This window comes from Pochonia chlamydosporia, chromosome 1 (assembly GCF_001653235.2).
Source record: "Pochonia chlamydosporia 170 chromosome 1, whole genome shotgun sequence".
NCBI lineage: Eukaryota > Fungi > Ascomycota > Sordariomycetes > Hypocreales > Clavicipitaceae > Pochonia > Pochonia chlamydosporia.
Window position 1 is genome coordinate 4,831,923 of NC_035790.1, and position 24,708 is coordinate 4,856,630.

Sequence of the window (24,708 nt, forward strand, 5' to 3'; positions counted from 1 at the left end):
ACAAAGTGCGCAGCAATATGATAGGTCACATCCCTACGAGCAATACGATTGCGCGCCGAACCCATCTAACTGGTTCCCCAGACTGGGCCAGACAATAAATCCGGTCGCATAGCCAACTTTTTGGATTTCCCCCAACGCACCGACCGACACTGTTTCTCCTGAATTACGAATACTTTTCAGGTATAAATATGAGTGACTGGTTCGCTGTTCAGCCATGTTCCGTCACACATAAGCGACTCACGACGCAATTATGAATCCGTCAACCAGCCACCGTGGCAAGTCTGAAGGACGTGGTATCTGTCGGTACTTGAAGGAGAGTACGGCGCCTCGGTATGGAAGGCGGCGAGATGTCGTTTGGGCAAAGTTGCTTGCTTGGCGGGACTTGCAGGACCACGAGAAGACATACGATACGAAGAAGGAATGAGGGTCCTTGACAACACGAAGTTATTGACGAAATATTTTTATCTTTATTCTATGTTAGGCCCTTTTTATTTCGGCCTGGAATTTATCCGTCCATTCTGAGAATTCATCACGATTGCCCTGCCAGTCCCGTGCGAATAGTTCGCTCGCGGCGAAGGCGTCGAAGAAGCACTGGTCCATGGCCTTATCGATCTCTGAGGGCTCGAGGTCGTAGAACGCGCAGGCTAGGTTGTTGAAGCTGTCTGGTATTTTTGCGAGGAGTCTGGCCATTTCGTCGAGACGTGAGGGGACGGTGGAATCGGGGGATGTGGGTGGGAAGGATGGCAGCTTTTTGAGACGGCGCTTGGTGAGGGCTTGGTAGAGGAGGGTGACGAGGCGGAGGCGCTTGAGGGATGTTTCGAGACGGGGGCGGATGCCGTCTGGGTCGGAGGGGGGGATCGTTTGGTGAGAATTCATGAGGGAGTCGAGCATGTCTTGCGTGGAGAGGGTTTGGGACCCGAGTTGATCGGCTAGATTGTTAACATCGTCGTTGTCTTCGTCGTCGTCTTCGTCGTCGTCGTCGTCTTCGTCTGGTTCTTCGTCACCCCATTCCTTCATCTCTTCCATGACGTCGTTGAGAATATCCTTCCACTGATCTACTTTTTGTACAAAGAAGCCGCCCACTCCCATTTTCGCGAGGTTGATCACATTGTCGCATGCTGACCAGAGTAGACCGGTGGCAGGTAGACTGCCCTTGTCGCCCTTTGCGAATCCATCACGCTTATTTTCAGACAGGACCTTTCCGTCTTGCGGAATCTTTTGCAGTAGCTCGCGTAGTTCGGAGAGGACACGCTGCGCACGCCAAGCTAGTTCTTTGCGTACAACGGTCGTGTATTGTCCTGGAGTGCATGCTTGAACGGCCGAAACTAGCCCCGGGATGGGGCCGGCCACGAGCTCTCGCACGACGGTTGATACGGCGCTCGGAGTGAATGGCTCGTTGATTATGAGGAGGGATATCTTGGTACCGTGGGCGCGGATCAGGGACGAGGAATCGTGGGCAAGCGAAAGCGCGTTGATTTTTGGATCTGGCGTCGGCGAAGGGGAGGATGCTGCTCCCGGTGTGGACTCGGGCTTCTTATGTATTTCGGATAAAACGGTTTGCAGCTGTGTGAGGAGTGTCGAGGCTGTTTGAACGAGAGACTCGAGTGTCTTTATGGCGTCTGTGTCTTTTGGAGGCATGTTGCCTGTCGGTTTGAAGTGTCGTGGAGGGTTTGCGGTTGTGGTCGAAGGAGGCAATGCTTGAAATGGATGCTATGTACGAATGCGATGTTGCTTAGAATTCCGGTTCTGCAGGATCTTGTGACCGTTGAATCCTCTCTAACTGTGGCGAGGGTCACGACGTTAGAATCGTGAAGGGCTGGAGAGCAGCACGTCCATAACTTTTTTTTTCTTCAGCTCCAAGTGGGAGTCATTGGTGAGGGGCATTTTCAACGCCAGACGAGACCCCTCATTCGACACTGGAGCTGACTTCAATGTGGAGCCTGTGTTCAATGGTGCCCCAAAATTATGTGCCTGTCCGAGCAATTGTGAGCAGCCCGTGCTGTGTAACCGCTGATACAGCGGGCGCTGCCTGCGAGAGCCCCTGGAGTTCTGCACTGAAGCCCAACAAGACCCCCTGACCGAGCCCCGTGCCAGCTCCAGCTCGCTCACACGGACCCAGCTGGATCCAATCGGTCACCGTGTTCAGATTCGCCTTGGCCAGGGGAGCAGTTGAGCTTCCTCCACGATCTTTCGTCGATACATCAAACCTCCCTCCCATAACCACACCACTGCTCACAATGCAGCACCCACGTTCTCTGGTGCTGCTGGGCGCCATTTCTTCCCTCACCGCCGTCGCTGCTGGCAGCTTGCCGCGCGGTGTTGGGCCCGAGTGTAAGTCGCAGCTCTTCTCAATATTCACCAAAGAGTCGCCATGCATACACGCCTTCCTTCAGCACACCTGAGTGTGCCAAATTGTCCTCAACGCCTCACGATTGACCCAATTGCTAAATACACTCCATTGCAGTTGCTTCTCACTACCAGGGCAAGACCGAATTCAGCTGCATTTCAGATGCGTCCATCAAGCTGGCCTTCGATCGGGTCAACGACAACACCTGCGACTGCCCAGACGGCTCCGACGAACCTGGCACCGCGGCATGTGCACACATCGATCCCCTTTCTCCCGAGCAACCGCTTCCAGGCTCTGGATCAGTCTCGGGAAAGGTCCAAGCCGCGCTTCCTGGGTTCTGGTGCGAGAACAAGGGCCACATCTCGTCCTACGTTCCGTTCATCTACGTCAACGATGGCATGTGTGACTACGACCTCTGTTGCGATGGATCCGAAGAATACGGCCACGTCGGAGGCGTCAAGTGCGAGAACCGGTGTGTCGAGATCGGCAAGGAGTACAAGCGGCTTGCGGACGAGAAGAGACAAAAGATGGAGAGGGCAGCTAACCAGAAAAACGCCATGCTAAGCCAAGCCCAGCAGCTCCGCCAAAAGGCCGAGGTCAAAATTGCCCAATTGAACGCAGAGATTCAGACTCTGGAAGTGAAAAAGGCCGACTTGCAAAAGAAGCACGCCGCTGCTAAACTTCAGGATGTTGGTAGAGTCGTCAAGAGCGAGGGAGCTGGAGGCAAGCTCGGTGTCTTGATTGGCGTGGCCAAGACTCGTGTCAGTGAGCTGCGAGACATGCTTGACAAGGTTGTGCAGCAACGAAACGATCTTCGCTCTCGAGTGGAGGAGTTGGAGACAATCTTGCGAAAGTTCAAGGACGAATACAACCCCAACTTCAACGATGAGGGTGTCAAGTCGGCTGTCAAGTCTTGGGAGGACTATGCCGCTAGAGAGGCAGACACTGTTCGGGAACAACTCATTGACTCGGACGTGGATGATGTTCGCCAGGAAGACAGCGAGAACAGCGGCGTCAACTGGGCCGAGTTTGAGAGCGGTGACGAGGGCTCCGACACCGATGTCTGTTAGTATAAGGACCTTCACAGATGTCCACTTTAGAAGACGTGGACATGGATTTTGTGACCACTCAATGATGTCTTCAACTTTGCTAACTGGTCCTGCAGTATACAACTTTGAGGCATACCTGCCTGGCTTCGTTCGAGGCTTCATCCACAATCAAGTGACTGCCCTCAGAGTGTGGCTGATTCAGAATGGCATTCTGGCAGACAGTGGTGGTGCTGGATCGGAGTCACAGCTAGTCAAGGCTGCTCGTGAGGCTGCCGAAACAGCCGAGAGGGAACTGGGCGACAAGATTCGCGATCGCGACAGCGAGACTGAGGATCTGAAGAAGGACTATGGACCCTCAGACATTTTCCGTGCCATCAAGGGAAAATGTGTTAGCATTGACGCCGGCGAATATGAATATGAACTCTGCTATCTCGACAAGACCATGCAGAAATCCAAGAAGGGACATGGACATACAAACATGGGTAACTTTGTTCGCATTGACCGCCAGATGGCCGACGACGAGGAGAGACTGGACGGAAAGAGCCTAGGCAGAGGCGAGCGCATGGTTCTTAAGTACGAAGACGGACAGCAGTGCTGGAACGGCCCTCGACGAAGCACAGAGGTGTGGCTTGGCTGCGCCGACAAGGAGGAGCTCTGGCGCGTCAGCGAAGCTGAGAAGTGCGTTTATAAGATGGAGGTCGGCACTCCTGCTGCTTGCGATGACCCGGAGCCAGCTCAGGGGAAGAAGGATGAGTTGTAGATGGCAGTCCAAGAGCTCGTCAATGTATGATAACGAAAATAGCACAGTATATGGAGTATAGGACCAGATGAGGCCGATACACCGGTGAACTATCTAGAAGGCGAATATATTGCTATTAAACTTTAATCACGCAAATACTTGCCGTGATGATGTTTGGCCATCTCCGGCTTCTATCCATAAGAAGCTGTGCAACATGCATGACCAGAAAAGTGCAGTAAATGTACTCCGTAATCCTCATGAGACCCACAGCCATCTAATGCATGGTCAGCCCCGCAAGGTTGAACGTCCACGTCCGACATTTGGTTTCACTGTTTCACTCTGAATATTTGCATATATTACTTACTGTTTTGTTTTATTTCATTTGTAAATCTACGACATAATGGATAGATGATAAGATACTACGTCTATACATCTCCCAGACATATCCAAATGTTACGCACTTGCCCCCAACCCTCACGAGCCACAGCCCATCTCAAGACCACACACATCACACCCTCAAAATGAGAATACTATCCAACCTGCCCAAGGGCACAAAGCGCCTATACGCCATATGTCTTCACCTCGCAATAGGCGCCTCAATATGGGGCTACAACATTGGCATTTTGTCCTCCATCCTCGTCCACCCGGGCTGGCGAGAGACGCTCCAGGACCCGACGCCCGCGCAAAAGGGCCTCATCACGGGGATATATTACCTGGGCACATTTCTCTCATACATCTTTTTGTCGCATCCTCTTGCAGATTACTTGGGCAGACGGTATGCCGCCATGATCGGCACGTGTACCCTGAGTCTTGGGGCGATATTGATGGCGGCTGCGAGGGGAGATGGTGCGGTGGGAATGATGGCCTTGGGGAGATGGGTTTGCGGCCTGGGTGTTGGAGTGGTGAGCACTACGGTGCCGTTATATCAAAGGTCAGATAAGATACTTAGTACTGTGATTCATTTCGAAAACTAACAACCTACAGTGAGATATCTCCCGCAAAAGAAAGAGGAAAATTCGTCACCATGAATCACGTAGGCTTCATCGCTGGTCTTGCCTCCGGCCTATGGTACGTCTATCCAGTTCACGGCTCGCAAACATACTAACCTCACAGGGTCGGCTACCTCATGACATTCTGGACTTCCAACGCCGGCAAATTCTGGGGATGGCGACTCTCCATCCTCATCCAATGCATCCCAGCCGTGACATTCACAACCGGCCTGCTCTTCCTCCCAGAAACGTACGTCAACTCCCACCCCAACACCACACCTACTAACAACCCCAGACCAAGATGGCTCCTCGAAAAAGGCGACATGGAACAAGCTTCCAAAGTCCTGCACCGCCTTCGACAAGACACCATCCCCGCCGAATCAATCACCCATGAACTCCACGCCATTGCCGCTGATATCGAATCCCGGCACAAAGCCGGCACGACGTTCCTCTCTCTTTCGCTCTCGCTCTCCGTGACGCCAGTCTCTTTGCTCGTCTGTGGCGCGCTTTTCTTTTACAGTTTATGGCGCAGATGTGTGGTGCCACAGCAATGAAGTACTACTTGCCTACCCTGCTGAAGGCCTTGGGCTTGAACTATAGATTGGCATTGATGGCGGGGGCGGTAGAAATGACGGTCAAGATTGGCATGACGATTGTGGAGATGTGGGCGATTGATAGGTTTGGGAGGAGGACTTGCTTGACGGGGGGGAGTCTGATCATGGGAGTTGCTATGCTTGTGAGTGTGCTTTGTTTTCTGATTTCCATTTGAGCAGTTGCTAACAAATTAGGTGAACGGGTTTCTGCCGATGCTGTATGCAGGAAACAAGAGCAAGGTTGCGGACGTCATCTGTATCGTCTTTATATTCATCTACGCAATGGGTTATAGTCTTGGTCTCGGCCCAGCGGCATGGGTATACAGCTCCGAGGTGAGGATTCCAAAATTTCCAAGTGTTGGTGAATCTAACGCCATTAGATCTTTCCGACCTCTGTTCGAGCTCGTGGCCTCAACTTTGCAGCCTCGGGAGGTTCCATTGGCAGCATCCTCGTTTCTCAGATCTGGCCCGTGGGAAATGCCAAGTTCGGAAGCGGGATATACTTGTTCTTCATGGTGGTCAATTTCACATGTGTACCGGTAAGATGCTGATTCTGGTGCCTACTCCCTTGGGGTTGAAATATGGAAGCTGATTTAAGTCTGCAGATCATCTGGCTGTTATATCCCGAAACAAAGGGTAGGGCATTGGAAGATATGGACAGTCTATTTGGAAAAGGGGAGGATAGAAATGCAACCGTTCCGCTGGGCGGCGTGATTGATGGAGCAGGTCAGGATGCGGACGTACCATCTGCGAGATCAAGTAACGAGGAGGATGAGCCACTGCTATCATAATGTACGACACATTGACGCAATGTACGACAAGATATGAAATAAACATACTATAACTTGAATGCCAATAATCATTAAACCATAAACTAGTTGTCGTCATTGCTCAATGCAGCAGAATAAGTCAACTTGTAACATTGACCATTAGTCAAGGTATCATTAAAGCTGGGGATCAAAAGCCCAATGAGGCAATGAAAGAAACCATGATTTATAGTACATTCCACCTCCTGTTATACAGCCCACAAACTCCGGCAATCATCACCAGTTATCAAACCAGAAACCAAAAATAAAAGAAGAAAAAGGGTGTGTTAATACGAAACAGCACACCGACTCTGTATACCCTTAAATCAGAGACATGCTTACCAGAAACTACACCAGCCGATGTAGTGTTGGCAAAGGTTTTCAAGTTTTGTGGCCTCAACAATCAACTTGTTAACTTGGTTGATGACATCCAGCTCCTCGTGGTTCTTGAAGTCGCGGCCGGTGAGCTTTTGTTGCACACGATCTAGCACTTCGACTGCCCTGGCATTTTGGCTCTCTGCCTCCTGCGCGCCATTAACGACATTGCCATCGGGGGCTACCGAACTGTTTGTACGCGCTCTCGCTCTGGATGTAGGAGGCGCAGACGGTTCGCCATTTGCGAGTAATTCTGACGGTGCGACGTCCGCATTCAAAATGGAATGGCGACGTGCCCGGCCGGCGATGGGACCTGCAAGAGCTACCTCACGCTCAGATTGGAAGTTTGGTCCAGCCGGTGATGCCGTATTCGTCAAACGCCATGTCAAAAGAGGATCGTGGATAAACTGTGTCAGGTTAGAAATTGTCTCCAAGGTTTCGTAAAAGTGGATTTGACAGTACGTACCGCTTCTAGGACAGCCAACACGCTTTCCTTGTTCTCCCGAAGCACTCGCATTACATGCTCACAAGTTATACGGAAACTGCCTTCGATATTGCTGACTTCCATGGCATATGTCAACATTCGCGTTAACCGGAATGGCACCCTCTCTGGATACTTCTCTCGCTTCATTGCCACTTCGAAACAGTCGCCGAAGTCAATATGGATGATTTTACCGGTTATGCGATCCAGCATAAGGTTAGACGGGTGTCTATCACCCAAGCCGAGTATGTATCCAACCATGGACATGACACCCAATGATCGAGTGTAGTTGGTTCGTCTCTCCAGCCATGCCTCGGACGATTTAGACTTTAACCACAGGACACGGTAAAGATCCTGACCAGTAGTATTGTCAAGCGCATAGCCAAATACTTCTACCTTCTGCATCAAGGTGAGGTTGTCATAATCCGGTGCCATTTGAAGCATGATGCGATGCTCGATGTTGAGCAGAATCTTTCGGCTTTCGCGATACTCCCGAATGAGTATGTGAAGGGTATCAGTGTTCGGTAGCCAACCAAAGAGGCCAGAGTTCTGTGACAACGGGATCGCGGGATAACGATGGATGTTGAGGTGTCGTTTGGAACATTCCGAGTCATTGGCCAAGAGAGTATTGCACAGACCAAAGAGTTGCATGACTCGTTCATCTTGCCGAATATCTTCGTGGCCCTTAAGCAGAAAAGCGTACGACACGCCATCACTGCCGCTCAGTATAAGCTTGCGAGGTCGCTGCTTGGAGTTGATGACGCTGAGCGTAGTGTCAAAGGACATAATTCTGACGACTGGCTGGCCACTGCGGTATGTTCCAGGTACGGCGAGGTCCAGATCCTTGGAGTTGAGGAGCTTAGGTGAGCAATATGTAAGCTCCAGACTTGTGACCTGCGGTAGCTGCCTGGAGATCCTCCTAAACACTTGATAATAAAGGTCCCAGGCCTGGTTGAGGTCATTCACATCCTTTGAACTCTCATACTGGTGGCACCACTCTTGGGCTTCCTTTAAGTCGCGGCCAAATGCTTGCGCAAAGGAAATCTCGCGCAGCGTCTCTGGGCCACGCTCAAGGAGGTCATGCAGAGGACCAAGCGTTTCGAACATACCCTCAATATTGTGGTCGCCGAAATAGAGACGCGATGCCTCCTCTAACCCTTCATGCCAAAGTTCATGCCAGAGAACCGCGACACGAATAAGCTCATGAGACACAATGTCTGCTTGGGCAACCAGGTTTGCACTGTGCTGCCGCATGCTATCCATAATTTGCGCTGCGGAGCGCGATCTCCTCGTATTCTGCCACGATTTCATGGCCACCGTCAAAGGATACACGAGAGCTTGGGGATGAGCTCTGCCAACGTCGGCCAGCAGGTTATGAACAGCCTGCTGCACCCGCTTGTTAGGCTGGTTGATACGGGCAATAAGCTGCGGGATAACTTCCAACCAGGTATCTACAGAAACATTGCTGATGCCTTCCATAACGGCTGCATTAACATCTGTGCTACCGCCGTGTGCGAACCACAAGGTCAGCAGACGAAGTGTGTCTTGGAGAGAGCTTCCAACGGAGAGTGCAATAGACTTGAAGAAACCCTGGATGGCCGGGACGACGTGCTCAATAAGCACTGTTTGGTCCGCTCTGGATAGCTGGCTCTCGTTCCTGGCAGATAGCGTCTGGACAATTTCAAAGTTTGCCAATGCCCAGGCATGCCAGGCTTTGTACCACCGCGGGTTGTATTTAGTGGCCTGGGAGTACGAATTGAGAATCTCCTGGACCTTGCTATGCTGCCAGTCATTCTTGTTCAGAGCGATAAGCCACTCTCCCTGGCGCAGATAACATTTCGCCAGCAAAACGGTCTGGTCATACAATGCCCGTTGAGTCTGTGGGCTCATCAGAGACGGGTCTATCTGGCCTTGAATTCCATAGTCCGTGGGAAGGTTGCCATCAGTGCTACCTGCTTGAGCAGCAAGATGTGCTTTGGCCACATCCAGCCGGTGGGCAGTATCGTTTGTAAATCTCTGGAGGCAGTATAGCGTCCTTTCAGAAATGCCTTCCCGGCGTCCAGAAGGCTGTTGGCCGAGCTCCCATTCATACTTCAACATCGCGTATGTCACTTGAGCCGGGATGTTTCGTGGCGGCGTAGACCCTGACCGGTCGCTCCTATTCTCTGGCCAGTAAGGAATCATTGTCTCCAAGGGAGAGTCGCTGCCAATGAGCTGCTTCAAAGACTTCTCGGCCAGTCCCATACGGCCAGATTTACGGCAGAGATTGGCAAACTTGATCCACATCCGCATGTTCTCCGCCGGTGAGATTACCAAGGCCCTAAGGCGTAGCATTCTGTGCCAAACCTCGACATTGCGCTGACATCCCTGTAATCTGGTCTCCCAAGTTTTGCGCATTGTTGCTTGCTTCTTTTCGTCACACTGCTTGTATACGATGAGCTCCTCGAGTTCTGCCAGCATTTGAACTCGAACAACGACCTGGTACGCTCTATTATATGATTCGCTCACGAGAGCACTCAACTCTGTGTCCAAACCTTCACGAGCCTGCTCAATACAGGCCACCGCCTCTCGGAATTGGTTCCTGTGAAGTGCAAGAATGGCACCAAAGAAGGACCTGTCTGGCGAATGCCGTTTAAGAGACGATAGATAGTTGTCCATATGATCCCACTTATTTTGACCCCATGCGGCGGCAGTGGCAAGCGGAGCAATCATTCGCTGGACCTCGGGGGCAGAGTTAACCCAAGTGCTGCCCGTCAGATTGGCCAGAGCGTCCCATTCTCCGAGGGCGTGGAGACATCGCATCTTACCCATGACAATTTCAACGGGTGTGGGTTGGTCGGCAGGGATCTCTCGTTCACGTTTGTTGTAGAAGGCGAGAGCCTCCTCCCATCTCTCAAGCTTTTCAAACCAAGTCTCGCGAAGTTGGATGCCCTCCTTGTAAAGTTGTGCCTTTCGTAGAATACCGATAGCAGCATCGGATTGCTGAAGCTGGTTGTTGATGACAATGAGTGCCTCAACAGCACCGCTGCTTTGATCTTGCAGGAATTCCAACTCCTTGTAGTGAAGCGCTTTGGCATATGCATGGCATCTAGCAGCTTCTCGTCCGAGTACTCTGATATCAATTGGGAGAGCCTTGTCGTCGTGTTCCATAAACTCAGCAAGGTTCAAAAGCAGTCCCAACAGATCAGGAGGCACATTCTCCGACTTGATGGCGCTCTCAATGTTCTGTATCAGCTCGTCTTGGAACTGTTCGTACAGCTCACTCCAGCAAGACACGAACGCTGAGTTGAAGAGCTCACGAGCCAACGGCAAATAAACGCTAGCTAGGCTTGCGCACGCACGGAGTGCGTGGTTTGGTGACTCTGTCAGTAAGGTAGTGCTGAACCGTCGCAGCCATTCTTGCCAGTCCTCCTTTGTGGATTTGCCTCTCGTGTCCCATGCTGCCTTTAGGTGAATTGCATTCATCTCCAGTTTCTTAGTGCCCAAATCAGCAAATGGTGTTTCGTCCGCAATGTCATTGAACTTTAACTCTGAGGTCAAGTCCTGAGGTAAAACTTCTCCCTTTTGCAGCTTACTCACGAGGAGCTCGTAATTTTGGTGTTGAATCTGATGTTGGTTGATAACTTTGTTGACTGTGCCCATAAAGTGTACATAGTCCTTTCCAAGTTGCTGTATCAAAGCGCAGAGGGTATCAAGAGCTGTCACGCGTAAGGAGTGGTCGCCACTATCAAGCACCCTGGTAAGGGGATGGATGATTTTGGCCGCGTAATCGTTGAGGTTAACTTGTCGAGATATCTTGCCAATCGTATCAATGGCATGTTTTCGTATGAAGACAGGCTGCCCCTGCTTTTCAAAAGTGCGAACAATGACGGGTATAATAAGGTGCATATACTCTTCTGCGCTGGCACCAAAAACAAGGAATGCATGCAGGACTCGTTCAGACGGTATCCTCTTAGCAGATGAATCCTTGTCAAGCACTCCGAGCATGTTTGGAAGAATACCAGCCAAGTAAACCTTGAATTCTCCTTCCAGTGATCGGGAAATAGCTTCTACAAGAGAGAGGATTGTGGTTTGTAGCGATGGTGATTTGTCCCAGTAGTCTTGGAGAATTTGAATGATGTCCGGTAGATAATTTCTAATATGCTGGCGAACAATGCTGACCAATGTCGCTAGTTGATTAAAGTATGATTCCAATCGAGTCGAAGCTGAGGATCGAATGACTTGCAAGAAGGCGGGGATGATCCTATCGAGGAAAGAGACACATTCCAAGCCCAGTGTGCGGAAGATGTTCATTATCGCCTCAATGACGGCTGCATGGTGCTGAGCTAGCGAGGTATCTTTCAGAATTTGGAGCAGCGCGTTGATAACAACGGTTGGGAAGTACTCTTTGTTAGAAGGCGTCAACCCGGTCATCATCAGAGAGATATCAGTCATTTGGTTGGAGTCTACTCGCCGCTGGATTTCAGGTGTGCGCTCTTCTACCTGCTGATGCTTGTACGGATCCAAAGCACCTAGAATACCCATGAGCTTGATTGTTTGTTGTCGGAGAGGGCCTCGTTGGTCTTCTGTGCGTATGATGCCTTGCAGAATTTCCAGGAGCTGCGGATATTCCAGATAAGGCTCGATAACATAGCCAGAGTTACTAGCCAGCTGGCCAAGAGCATTGAGAGCAGCCTCCCGCTTGATGTTGGAGCTCTGATCTTGAAGTGCGTCAATGATCAGGGGCATCAGACGATCTTTATACGGCAGCATATCTTCGCCGCCCACTGTCGCCAAGTCGCCGAGGGCTTTGAGGATTGTAGCTGCAACTGACGGGCTAGAGTCTTTAGCCTTTGGCAGAAGAACTGATATCATAGGTTCGACATAAGGCTTGATGAGTGACTGTGCATTCTGTACCAGAAGACTCAACAGCTTAGCGCTTTCTTCCTTGTTCCGCGCCACGTCCGAGAATTCAAGCTCCGTAAGCATTTGAATAAGAGTCTTGCGCAAAGAGGGAATGACGTAGGCAGGGTTGAATCGCGCCAACCGACCAATGATCGAGATGGCCACTTCTCGAATAGCAAATACTTCGTCATTCAATGCAAAGAACAAAATTCTTATGTTCTCGGCTTTTGCGAGGTGGCGATCAAAGCGCTCATCCAGGGCCGCCAAAACGGTCCGACGTATGTGAGAATCAGGATCAGAGATACCGACAGTGAGTAGCTTCTCGATAACATCACCAACGACCTGTAGCGCATGATAGCTAGTCTGATTGACAATAGGATCACGCACATACAGCTGACAGCATGTCAAGGCAGCAGCTTCTCGGATTTCGGGGTCCTCGTCTTCGACATATTTGATGGCCACGTCACGGACGAATTCGTTCAAAATATGTCCAGAGAAGTCAAAGCTGCCGAGCGTGTTAAGCGCCAACTTGACCTCCGATCGCCGATTCTCGTACGCCTGTGGGTCTTTAACGTCCTTGTTAATGGCAGGAACTGAGCTAAGGGTGTTCGGCTGAGGTGCCCCGAGAGGCTTGAAAGGTTCGCCACAAAGAACGACACTCAACATATCCAAGAGCCTTTCCTGGATCGTGGGCTTGACTGGAGGAATATAAAATGCCATGTCCACGAGAGCCTGCGTGAGCTTCGGTGTCAAGTCACAAGCGAATATGGGATCCAGCAGTGCTTCCATGTATTTGCTCAATGTTTGTCCAACGGCGACAGCCAGTCGACTGATGCAATCGAAGACGGGGTCGACAGAGCCTCTCTTACGCGACTGGACACTCAAGCCCTCTCTGACATAAATAAGGACCCCGTCAAGGTAAGGAGCAATGGCGCTCTTCACAGAGTTGGCAATGTTTCCGATAGCCAAGAAGGCATCATTTCGTTCCTTGTCTCTCTTGAGCATTCCCGACAAGTATACCATAAACTTGTGCAGCCACGTGTGGGCGAAATCGGCGGGCGAATAGCTAGCCAGATCAGGAATCAGTGACACAACCGTTCGCCTGGTAGTCGGGTCCCTGTGGTCTTTGTGCTTGAAGACAATTTCACAGGCCTCTTGGTAATGTTCCTGCATATACATGCCTCCTTGCTCAAGCAGCTCCTTCAGGACCAGCAGGGAGGCGTGAATGGACTCGACAGTGTTAACCTTAAGACCCTGTCTAGCCTCGGTGTAAATCTTGCTCATCCATATTTGTTTCATCTCCTGGTCTCGCTCGCGGATGATGCGGAAACAAGCGCCGACAGTGTCTGCCGACGTCTCTCGAATGAGTTGTCGAGGGTCTCGTAGTCCGACCCAAACCCAGTCAAAAATAGTCGGAATATATTGATACATCAGCGTTGGAGCATTCCTCGCCAACTCCCTAAGAACGAGGACGGCGCTATATCGACGTTCTTCAACTCGGTCGTTTTGGAGCCACTCCAAGGCGGTGTTTACTTCAGAATCAACGAGTTCGGAGATCAATGAGCCTCCGGGCCGACATAATTTTCCCAGGGCTATAGCCGCTGGTTTCATTGGATTTATGTCTTTGCCTCGCAAGATAGTTTTGATGTTCTGGGTGAATCGGGTATATTTGGCGGCAACGTCAACTCCATCGAATTCGACTAGAGCGTCCAGCGCGTAAATGCCGCCCAGTCGCTCGGCAGAGTCGCTGCCATGGGTAATTAGCTGGGTAATCTTGTTATTAACTGCATTGTAGAAGGCGAGGAATTGTTCCTGGCTGAGGTCTATATTTGCATTGGTTAGTCCGGTTCGAACCGTCTCTAAGTGAGGGGCTGGGGGTTCTTACCTCGATGGCAAACGACGACGAGGTCCCGAAGCTGGATGGCAGCTCGTTTGCGCACATCGTCTCCGACACTGTTCTCATGTAAGCCAAAAGTTCATGTGGAAGCTTGATAACAGCCTACCGAGATCGAAGGCCCCTAGTGATGTGCTCAAGCCGCTCGAGAGCGACTTGTTGTTGTTGCGCCATCCTCCCCTACCTGGCGCTGTAGATCGGAATCAGGCCAACATGAACGACCTGCCTCGTTAAGACGTCTGGCGAAACAATAGGATCGTTGCAATTCGAAGGCGTTTCGCACGATGGGAAAATTGACCAGTCGATCGCGAAGCTATCGTCGTGGGATAAATGAAAGACGGCTGGGTGAGACTCGCAGATGGTGCTGTGGGTGGGCCTTGTGGAGTTGCAAGTTCCCGAATGCTCGCAATGAAAGTGATGTGTAAAATCACAACACCTATCGCTATTCGTTGAGGCAGAAAGAGCTGTGAACGGCTCGCACCGGTACGAGGCCCTTGCTTAAAGTCAGGGTCGACACGATGAATCGCCAAGCTGAATATGAAGTTTGTCGGAGGCGCCTCCCGCAGCGAGGCAACCAGCACACCTCATGTGGGTCCTTGTCACATGGGCGCCGTGTCAGGCACTTACCACACTGTGTCGCTATAGCATTGGTACTCGTGTCAGCCAAGTGAAACACGCAGGTCTCAATGGGGATGCAGTGTGACTGTGTCTCCACAGTCTACATACTGTACGTAGTCAAAGCAGATGCGCCTATCGATAACAAAGTTGTCACCATGGTCTCTCATCTAATGCTCAATATGACTTTGCCATCAAACCAGATTTTGCTCATCCAAACCGCAGACATAGCGCCTATCGACTTTTCAGTCCCTCGGATTTTCCTTCCCTACTCGACAACGCAAAACACACTCTATTGCATCAATTCAACGAGCATACGCCACTACTCAATCATGGGTAACGACGGCGGGTCGATCCCGAAGAGGCGAGAACTGGTCAAGAATGCCGCTCGCGCACCGACAGTATCAGAACTCAAGGCCACGGCATTAGAATCGCTGGCTCACGCATGGACTCACTGCGCTCTCAGCGGCGCCAGTCTCGAGATGGAGGCTGCCGTCTCGGACTGGAGAGGGCGATTGTTCAACTACGAAGCAATCCTGAATGGTTTAATGCCGTCGGACGAACCGGCCGAAGAAAGTCCCGCCACCTTCGGTATCAAGTCACTCAGAGATGTGGTGCGGCTGAAGTTTTCAAAATCCGGCGACAGATGGGCGTGTCCCATATCTATGAAGGAGATGGGCCCATCCACCAAGGCTGTATACTTGGTTCCATGTGGCCACGCCTTTGCCGAAATTGCCATTACGGAAATCCAAGAGAGTTCGTGTCCCGAGTGCGGGGAGAAATTCGAGAAAGAGGATACCATAACAATACTACCAACGACCGAAAAGGATATCCGGTGGCTGGAGAGGAGGCTTGATAACCTGCGGGAGAAGGGATTGACCCACAGCTTAAAGAAGGATAAGTCGGAGAAGAAGAAGAATAAGAAGCGAAAGGGCGATGAGACCACAGGAAATGGCGAGACAACTAGCAAGGCGGACACAGTCCAGCCAAGCAAAGGTTCTGACAGTAGGATAAGTGGCATCAATAACCCTCTGGCAGCGTCTTTGACGGCAAAGGTTCTGGCAGAGCAGGACGACAGAAACAAGCGACGGAAACTGGTTGCCGAGGCTATGACTCGAAACGGCGAAGTAGTCAAGAGTTGATAGGCCCATTCAGGATATGTATATACGACAGACGAGGAATGATACCCCATGAATGAACCTCGACTTGAATGCGAATCATACTGCACTTAAACTGGATCGAACAGCCTTGTTCTGTCAACAAATACGTGCGCATAAGGTCTCTTTGAATTTGAATGGTATCAATTCATGGTTCGTCAGAGCGTTTCCTAAATGTTCTAAACTTCTTGATGCAACGAAATCACACTGCCAAAAACTCCTTGGTTATGTCCCAATTTTGCTGGCCGGTATTCAAATCTCGAAACACAGTTATCCAAATTCCCCCAGGTTCTCTCGGTCCTATCAACGTGTTCTTTACTCTCTTCGTTTCTGGTATATCGAATGGAGGTGAGACACTCATGTGCACCGGTAAACTGGAAGCCATGTGCGCCGCCGACTTCAATCGTGGATGCTCTGGAACCGCAGCGCCATTTTGCACCACAGGTCGATTGAATGAGGCTTCCCCTTCGCCTTCAACATCACCATCAAACGCAACCGTCGCAGTATCTAGAGTAACAGCAGGCGGCGGAAGTGTCGGCGGCTTGGATAGCGGCACATGCAACTCATTGTCGCTCCATTGCGACGAAGTCGAATCAGACAATGTTGGCGTCGAAAGGGTAAACTCTTGCTCCGGGGATTCATACGCAGCCTTTGTTTCCGCTACCGTGGTGTCAAGGCCCTGCTCTTCCATCTCTATAATCCTAGACGCTATTATAATAGTCTCTCTAGCATGCCACAAATTTTCCTTCCTATTTCGCAACTCGTCTTTGAGCAGTAATCGAAGCGCGGCGCGGCGCAGAGTCGGATGACGACACTTTGTAGCCGTCCAGTATAACGGTGCGATTAGTTCCGTCTCAAAGCTGAATTCCGGAAGCTTCTTTGAAGCATTCGTTTGATTCACTACTGCCGAGGCGAGTGATATTATGGACGCAAATGCTGCGATGTGGTTATCGTAGGCCAGCTGAAGAGGCTGCAAAGCGGTGCATATCCAGATGACTGCCGCGTGGTAGTATATTTGCAACAGATTCTGCGAAATGCGTAAGGAAGTGCTTTGAGCAAGATTTGTTGTAAGCATAGTAAAGGAATTATTCCAGTCCGAAAGTTGGTTCAGTAATGATTGCTGAACTGCCTCCAAGGCGGCCACTTCGAGATAATTCGGTGTTGCATACGCTGCAGGCTTGGCCTGGGTTGTGAATCTCAACGCGTCATCCAGAAGGTGATATAGACGGTTTTTGGCATCCCTCAAGGTTTTAAACTCAACGGGAGTTGCAGTTGAGCTTCTCAATGTGTCTGGAATAGCCTCGGGTCTCGTTCCGAAGAGGAAGCTCGCCAAACTGAGACGAGCGTAGATGGGTACTAGATCTCTCTTTACCAGGTCTAATGCAGATGATTCGACGTCCTCAAGTTGGGATAGTAATTTCCGTCCTTGGCAGATGTGAAGCTGTGATACTTGACTGCGATCGAGCAGGAACTCGATGCAGGTGAAGAGTACGCAGACTAGCAACGGAACGGCCATGGATCCATCGTCTGATCTCCAGTTCCTCATGGCATTAATAGCCTTTCCATACTCTGAAAATGCAAAGACAGGTTTTCGTGCATGATCAGTTCCATCCTTGGCAAGTTCACATTCAAGAAAGCTGCTGAGGGAGAGAAGTGAGTGATGTACAACTGGTTCCGTCAGACTGAGTTGCAGAACTGTTTCGCCCCAGAATTCGGAGGTATAGATGCCTCCAAGGATGGGGATCAACCGAGCATGATAGTAATCAAAAGCTCGTCGTCCGTTTGCGCTCTCAAATTCTATTGTCGGAGACATATGGCGAAGCAGAGCCTGCGAACGAGATGTTGAAGATGGATAACCATCGCACTTGCGTCCCGACTTGAGACAGCGCAGACAGGTAGGTTTTGCTTCATCACACTTTACTTTTCGCACTCTGTAAGAAGAAGACGGGGTTAGTTGATGCTAGGTGCCGTAGTCAGTATATAGTAGACTTTGACTTGCTTGCAAGTGATGCATCCTGTGCGGACTTTGCGAGAGCCTTTGCGGCCTGATGGTCTTTGCTCGGATTGCGGCGATTCCGACATGTTGTTGCGCCAAGGTCAATTGGCAATTGTAGTCTACGTTGTTCAGGCATATCACAAGAATAGAATCAATTAGAGTTGCCGATAATATCGTGCAGCGAGAGAAACTGCTAACCACAAGTACCGGTTTTGCCTGGTGAGTCTGACATCGGACTACTCTTTGACGACCGTGACCGTGGCTTGTGCATGATGCCGCGTGGTTGGCCAAGCAAATCAAGCAATTGCATTGGATGGATGCTGATGTCCTGCACAGCGTAAGCATAATAAGCACCAGGCACACACAACACTCAATAGAGTCAATCCAAATTTAGAGAATTGGCCCAAATTCAGCGTTGCCATGACCAGTATCACATCGTCTCGTCAAAGTCGAGTCCATTTCTGGACGGAAAGGCTTCCAGAATTCTCTCTAAGCCCTGATACCTGCTCCGGTCAATCCCAATTTAAACCTGTTTGGTCCCAATCGACAGATTTTGCAAAGGGAAATTACAGGCACGACATTTTGACGTGCTAATTTGGGCAATCAATGCAGGTCAAAACAAAACGCCATCCCGTTTCAAAGGCCCAGAATTCAGTGGGGACATTCAACGCCCTCTCCTTCAGATGCGCAATTGAAGCTCAAGCAAACAGGGCGAGACAAAAAGGTTTTGAGGTTTGCGAACCACCTACATATCTTGGCAGCATTTCTCGTGTCGCTTCGGTTCCTGATCAAGGCCACTCGAGGCACCAAGACTCAATTAAATATTTCCCAAACGGGGTTCTGTCTCAAATCCAAAATGTCTGACATCGTTTCGCCGTTGCTCAATAAGGCTGATGGGGACCGATGTCGAGGTTGATGCTGTGAAAGATGGCGAAGCCCATGCCACGATGACCGTCACCAGCCAATCAGCGTCACGGTCCACTTGTACTTGCCGTCTTTGCTCGAATTTCTGGGCTTTCTGGAGGTCGGATTTCCATCCTCATTGGAACTCGGCCTCATGCAAGGTGGGTTTCGACGCACTGCCCCTGGTGTTCCCTGATGTTCCTTGATGGTCTGCTTTGCAGCCTGGAGGTATCACCTCCTGCAAGAGCCTCAGCTGAGAGACATTGCTGCTGTCTCCCATGATCGATCCGTGGACATGGCGCTCGCTGGTGAGGTTGGACGGGACTTTACCCCGGAGGCCCCATTGCGATGCATGTCTTGCGGTTGTGACTCGACAATTCGTTCGACCTTAATAGAAACTCGACCACAGCAACTGAACTGCAACTCCTTCATGTCGCGTCTTTACTTGTTAAGTTGATTTCCGTCTCTCTCTGATATTTTTCAACCATTAAAATACGTCGTCGGAAGGCAAATCCTGTTGCAAACGCCCGCCTAGTTGTAGTCGCCTTTCAATGGATGCTCGACCACCAAGGCTTCAATCGCCAATGCGAGATGCCGACAGCATCCATCTACCTCTGCATCTCCGTCAAGACATTGACAAGGCCCTATCCTCAGCTCAACAAGATGCTACCAGTTATCGCAAGAAGTTTCCCGAGAGCCTTCATTTTGCATCCAGCAACTTTCGCATGAGGTCGCGAACAGCCTCCACCAGAAGCAGCATCTCATCAGCGCACATTCCTGACTCGGCGACAGCCTACTCCCCGTCAACTCTCGCCAGTCCCTTGAGCTCCAGCTATGCGAGTGACATTCAAGAGCGTTTTGCTTGTCACACACTAGAAGGATCAAGACCGCCCAGCAGGATACGCCATCGCCACCGCCCGTCTATCGCAACCTGTTCTACCTTTATCAATGACGATGATGAGAGTCCCGTCTACGTTGGCTATCACGACGTAGCAGAAAAGATTAAAGAGGTCGACAGTGACTATTCTGATCCTATTGAGACGCATCAAGTTGATGTTGATGAGTGCGTCACATCTCTCATTCTTGCCATTGCTTGTAAACTCGACTAACTTTCTATCTGTAGGCCAGAAACAGATGCAACACCAATCAAAGTGGAAGATGATGCCCTGACGCCTGGAAAAGACAGTGACTGGGAACAGAACCAGACTCCTTGCGCATCTCCCACCCAGAAGTCTGAAATCTCCTTTACTACCTTTGGTGACACCGTCTCATCGGACGATGCTGATGGAATCCTTGACTACACCCTTCAACTCGTCTACGGCATTGAACTTAGTGAAGCACAGGCTCCAACAGGAGCATTGCACCAAGTCGTTTCAAAATTCGTGCGCGAGTTGGGTCAGCACATCTGGCAAGCTCCCCTGGATGGACAAACCTCCCAAACCATGTCTGGCTCAAGTTCTTCCGCCTCCCCATCTGGGGCAGGCGGAGATGGGTCACAGGGCTTTGGGAAGCGCAAGAAGCAGGCAAACGGAGACGAGGGCGGCGAGGATCTTACCGATGGCGAAGGATCCGGCTATATCCCGTCCAAACGAATCAAACCAAGTCCAAAGGAAGACGAAAACCTGCGCCTTAGCTGTCCGTATAGGAAACGGAATCCGCATCGCTTCAATGTGCGCGACCATCATAGCTGCGCAATGACGTATTTTCCCAAGTTTGCAGAGTTAAGGTGAGCAACCTAACCTTTGTATTCGTAAGTTTTGAGACCAAGCTAATGCGGATAATAGACAACACATTGTCAAGCAGCACAAGCGAGATGATCCCTCTGCATTTGTGTGCGACCGCTGCACACGAGACTTCCGAACCAGAAAAGAGCTCAGGGACCATCAGCGGCAACCGAAGGAGCACATGTGCGACATTTCGGACCACGACCCCGAGGCTGGGATTGACGGACCTACGTCGAACAAGCTCCTCAGTCGCAAGAGAGTCAGTGGTGCATCTTCCGAAGTGCAATGGAAGGAAATCTGGAACATTCTATTCCCAGACGACGACGATAACCTAGTCCGGCCATATCGTAAGTGTGCCACCATACAACCCCTTTCCAAACTGCCTACTAATACTGCTGCTTCAGACTATACTCCTGTAATTGAACACTTTGAGCTGTCTGCACACTATCTGGAAGCCTTCAACTACCTGCAATCCTCCCTGCGAGACAAAATCTCCAACCCCGCAACTCTAGAGACATTGGCAACCAAATTCCACCACTGCTTCATCGAAACAGTCGAAAGATGCGTCCTAACCTCTCAGAGCATGCCCTACACCAACCGCAGCAACAAGCGCAACGAGCCAGCAAGAATACAAAGTACACAAAGCCTAATTAGCAGAAAAACAAGAGGAACAGCTTCAAGGCCAGACTCGGGCGTCGTCATTGATGACACCTCGGAAGAGAGTGGCAGTATCATTGGATCATCGTCGCTATGTCACAGAGATAGCGTCAGGACAGTTACAAGCTATGCAGGCCGACGAGGCAGCAACATAGCTCCCAAGGGTAATGCCGACGTGTTCCCAACGCCTATTACTTCAACTGGCTTGAACCAGAGTCCGGCGGAACCCTTGCCAGCGTTCACCTTTGGCGCAAACATGAACAACCTGACGGCGGCTACAACCGTAGAAGAATGGGCCAATAGCTTGTCGTTCAACCAGCATGACGGCACGTTTGGAATGGGAAACCAGTGGATTAGTGATACAAACATGACGCCACAGGCGGAATTCGGGTTGGATGAGTCATTGCTTTATGAGGCGAATTTCTGTACGATGGATGACACTTTTACGAATCTTCATGGGACAAAAACTGATGGGGCTATATAAAAGGATCAATGGATAATGGGAGGTAATTTAATTCTTATGGTTCCCAATTCTTTTGGGAAATTTTGTACTATTCGTCAGCCTTTTGGCTTGTTTTATTCCCACGCCGGGATAAAAATATACTTAAAATACACATGGTATATATGACGCTTTGTCACGTCTGATGCAAAATCCCTCTCTTGCGCCAGTATCCAAAACCCAATTTCCCAAATATACACACATTCCCCCTTGAAATCAAACAAACTTGGTTTTTAAATCCCCCAACGCCAAAACTCATCCCATTCACCTCCGTTCCAGCTCCAAGCTCCGTTTCGACGACTCAGAATTCGGCCTCGTATCCCTCCTCACATCATACATAATGTCCACCCTGACCCCATTCTCAGGCAGCCCATCCTCGTCAACAAGATTATCGGCGCTCTCGCTCCTCGTCAGCGCGCCCTTTTCAATCGTCGTCCTCGTCCGGACAGTCATGTGCGTCATGTCACTCAGCTCCGTCACCGCCCTCTCTGAACTAGGATTGGACGCTGACTTGCGCGACGAATTCGGCGTTACTTTGCTCTTGACAGATCCCGCGGCGGAGCGGAACCACCGCAGGACCATGTGTAGTGTTGGGATTGTGCCGCAGACAATCATGAGGAAGAGCTCGCCGGTTACCCAGACGAATATGTCGTAGGTTGCCCAAGTCTGGTCGACTCGGTTGCCGAGTTGGACGAGGTACTGGGTCTTGATGCCGGAGCAGATGGATGTTAGGATGTTGAGGCCGAATACTATTGTGAGTTGGATCTTTTCGGTTCTCGTGCTGTTGAGTTGCCAGAAGATGGTGGCGGGGATTATGGCAAGACAGGCGTCGGCAAAGGTGTTGTAGGCTTAAGATGGTTGTTAGTTTGACCTTGCGATATCATGATACTGGGAGATAGAGTGCCGCAGTCGCCTTTGACTCTTATATAAGGGGATTTGACTTTGACTTACATCCTGTAAAGGTTCCAAAGCCCGCCATAACATGCGGATCTATGCATTTTCCTTCCACTCTCTTATCCCATAGCGCATTCGCCGGCGAGCATTGCGCAAACGTCAAAACCGAACAGGAAATAGCAATCAAAGCCGCAAGTGTAATCGGAACGATCCACAGGAACAGTCGATGCCAGCGCAGTTCCGTCAACTCAATGATTTGCAGCAGCAATGCCGCTACTGATATCTTTCCGCACGCGACTCCAATAATACCAAACGGTTGACTGAGCCAGTTTAATAGCAAAACGGTCGCAACGTTGTCGGGGCCTGTTTTGGCAACGTCTTGGATGTGTCGTAGTCCTCCGCGGTTGGCGTACAATGTCAATGTGATGCTCCATCCAAAAAAGCACATCTGCCAAGTTAGAAAGTCAGCATGGAAATTGTTCTGTATATACGGCTCCTTCAGGAACATGGTGGTTCCTCCGGGGCAGTCTTACCATGGCGCAAACCATAAACACATCATCCCAGCCAAACATGCGGTGATGTAACCGCGAATACACCCGGAGTAACGACGTGATCAATGCCAAAGATGTAAGTGCCCACAAGAGACGGATGACTTCTGGCCCTCGGTCTGGGACAGGTCCGATGGCATCAAGCGGTGGAGGGTCCATGATTAGAGGATGCCGGAGTTGAAACCCCCTATGTTGGCTGTAGAAACGTTGGTTGTCTATCGACGACCAAAACAGCGCAATGGGGATGAATAGTTGAAAGTACTTGGATGAAACTCATCACCACGAGTTCAAAGACGAACCATGAACCACTTGACGGGACGGGTCTGATCTAAATGGGTCATAAAGTCTAAAACAGAAGACGGGAAGAAACAAAGAAAAGGAAAACACGTTCAAGAGTGGCATGTATGTAAACCCAGTGCTAGTCGATAGGGAGTAACAAGACACTGACTGACTGACTGTGACTGACTGGATGAGGGAGGGCCAGATGGACTGGGGGTGCAAGAAAGCTTCAAAACTGGGACTGGGATCAAGATCAACCTGTGGGAATAATAGCCACACCACAACCAGCACTAGGACCGGGGACAACGGCCCATGTAGCTATCAGTTAGTGCTCATGGTGTCAAAGCAGCTCCATAATTCGAGCAGTCTTTACCGTTCATGGTAGTTCCCATGAAGAAACTTACAATGCCACGAGACTCAGCAACGAGGGCCAAGATTTCAGGCGTCTGAGTTAAGGTGATTATTTTTTCCACGTCTACTATGAGCTCAACCGCGGAGTATTTACTCCATAGATTCAAAGGCGTCCACTTTGTCCATCAAATCAGCCCTGATGTCTTACAGGTTGCGAAGCGAGCCAACCCCGTCGCCGGTGTCAAGAGATGCAAACCTGTGGAATGGCGGAGACCGAAGAACCTTGTCGGAGGATTTTGCTTCTTTCCAACTCTTCCAAAAGGCCCCCAGACACAGTGGAGCAGTTCTGCCATGTGTGCTCATTTCTCACAAGCCCATTGAACAGGCTCCGTCTCATCGCGTTATTCTCCGCGCTGCTGGTTTCAAAGGAGGCCCTTGTCGTGCAAATCAACAAGGTACAGCGGTGGTGCAACACGCCATCACGGCCGTGATTCCCTGAATCTTTTCCCAGCCGGGTCGTCTTGCTGAACATTTTGCTTTCTGCAGTCTTACCTCCCCATCATGTAGGTTTAATGACCTGGTCCCTGGAGGATCGGCAGTAGTGAGTCCCCAACAAGAGCAACTTGGCGGTTGCAGGCCCTGGCGATTTCTCAACTCAACAGAGAAAGGGGACAAGAGGACAATGACAAGAATGACCAGCGGCTGAATCTCCGGTCCACTCGCTGATGTTGAAGATCCCTGCTGGTCGACCATTACAGAACGCCAGTCCCGACGCTTGGAACGCCACGGCAAGCCAAGGGCGGCCATGACGGGTCAAAATGTCGCAACCACGGGCACTTCAGCCTATTGAGAGGAAACTAGGGGATTTTCAGACCATGTCTGAGTCTTCGTTCCGCGCCGTTCCCGGTGGCCCGTGAGGGCTTTTGGG

The 24,708-nt window shown here is 50.6% G+C and overlaps 9 protein-coding genes across 9 annotated transcripts; 4 read left to right on the forward strand and 5 right to left on the reverse strand.

The window, feature by feature from the left end:
- Positions 1-477: 477 nt before the first annotated feature.
- VFPPC_01260 (conserved fungal protein) lies at positions 478-1,638 on the reverse strand (the record flags this gene model as incomplete). The annotated part of the gene is made up of 1 exon (XM_018281118.1): positions 478-1,638. The coding sequence occupies one exon, from the start codon at positions 1,636-1,638 to the stop codon at positions 478-480; it is 1,161 nt and encodes a 386-aa protein (XP_018149657.1).
- Positions 1,639-2,237: 599 nt separating this feature from the next.
- VFPPC_01261 (glucosidase 2 subunit beta precursor) lies at positions 2,238-4,156 on the forward strand (the record flags this gene model as incomplete). Its single annotated transcript, XM_018281119.1, has 3 exons — positions 2,238-2,331; positions 2,465-3,412; positions 3,513-4,156. 3 exons carry the CDS (start codon positions 2,238-2,240, stop codon positions 4,154-4,156), a joined length of 1,686 nt encoding a protein of 561 aa, XP_018149658.1.
- A 500-nt stretch (positions 4,157-4,656) lies between these two features.
- On the forward strand, positions 4,657-6,508 carry VFPPC_18732 (sugar (and other) transporter domain-containing protein; the record flags this gene model as incomplete). Its single annotated transcript, XM_022430300.1, has 8 exons — positions 4,657-5,066; positions 5,120-5,203; positions 5,249-5,374; positions 5,420-5,597; positions 5,645-5,860; positions 5,913-6,050; positions 6,098-6,256; positions 6,323-6,508. 8 exons carry the CDS (start codon positions 4,657-4,659, stop codon positions 6,506-6,508), a joined length of 1,497 nt encoding a protein of 498 aa, XP_022285956.1.
- Positions 6,509-6,861: 353 nt separating this feature from the next.
- Positions 6,862-14,331, reverse strand: VFPPC_01262 (phosphatidylinositol 3-kinase tor2; the record flags this gene model as incomplete). The annotated part of the gene is made up of 4 exons (XM_022428218.1): positions 6,862-7,305; positions 7,365-14,086; positions 14,149-14,216; positions 14,267-14,331. The coding sequence occupies 4 exons, from the start codon at positions 14,329-14,331 to the stop codon at positions 6,862-6,864; spliced, it is 7,299 nt and encodes a 2,432-aa protein (XP_022284732.1).
- A 773-nt stretch (positions 14,332-15,104) lies between these two features.
- VFPPC_13033 (hypothetical protein) lies at positions 15,105-15,914 on the forward strand (the record flags this gene model as incomplete). The annotated part of the gene is made up of 1 exon (XM_018290810.1): positions 15,105-15,914. The coding sequence occupies one exon, from the start codon at positions 15,105-15,107 to the stop codon at positions 15,912-15,914; it is 810 nt and encodes a 269-aa protein (XP_018149660.1).
- A 217-nt stretch (positions 15,915-16,131) lies between these two features.
- On the reverse strand, positions 16,132-17,742 carry VFPPC_01263 (C6 finger domain-containing protein; the record flags this gene model as incomplete). Its single annotated transcript, XM_018281121.1, has 1 exon — positions 16,132-17,742. The coding sequence occupies one exon, from the start codon at positions 17,740-17,742 to the stop codon at positions 16,132-16,134; it is 1,611 nt and encodes a 536-aa protein (XP_018149661.1).
- Positions 17,743-17,889: 147 nt separating this feature from the next.
- Positions 17,890-18,270, reverse strand: VFPPC_15327 (hypothetical protein; the record flags this gene model as incomplete). The annotated part of the gene is made up of 1 exon (XM_018293080.1): positions 17,890-18,270. The coding sequence occupies one exon, from the start codon at positions 18,268-18,270 to the stop codon at positions 17,890-17,892; it is 381 nt and encodes a 126-aa protein (XP_018149662.1).
- Positions 18,271-19,379: 1,109 nt separating this feature from the next.
- Positions 19,380-21,693, forward strand: VFPPC_01264 (zinc finger domain-containing protein; the record flags this gene model as incomplete). Its single annotated transcript, XM_018281122.1, has 4 exons — positions 19,380-19,891; positions 19,952-20,554; positions 20,613-20,899; positions 20,957-21,693. The coding sequence occupies 4 exons, from the start codon at positions 19,380-19,382 to the stop codon at positions 21,691-21,693; spliced, it is 2,139 nt and encodes a 712-aa protein (XP_018149663.1).
- A 279-nt stretch (positions 21,694-21,972) lies between these two features.
- On the reverse strand, positions 21,973-23,309 carry VFPPC_01265 (hypothetical protein; the record flags this gene model as incomplete). Its single annotated transcript, XM_018281123.1, has 3 exons — positions 21,973-22,556; positions 22,660-23,050; positions 23,136-23,309. 3 exons carry the CDS (start codon positions 23,307-23,309, stop codon positions 21,973-21,975), a joined length of 1,149 nt encoding a protein of 382 aa, XP_018149664.1.
- Between the last annotated feature and the right edge of the window lie 1,399 nt (positions 23,310-24,708).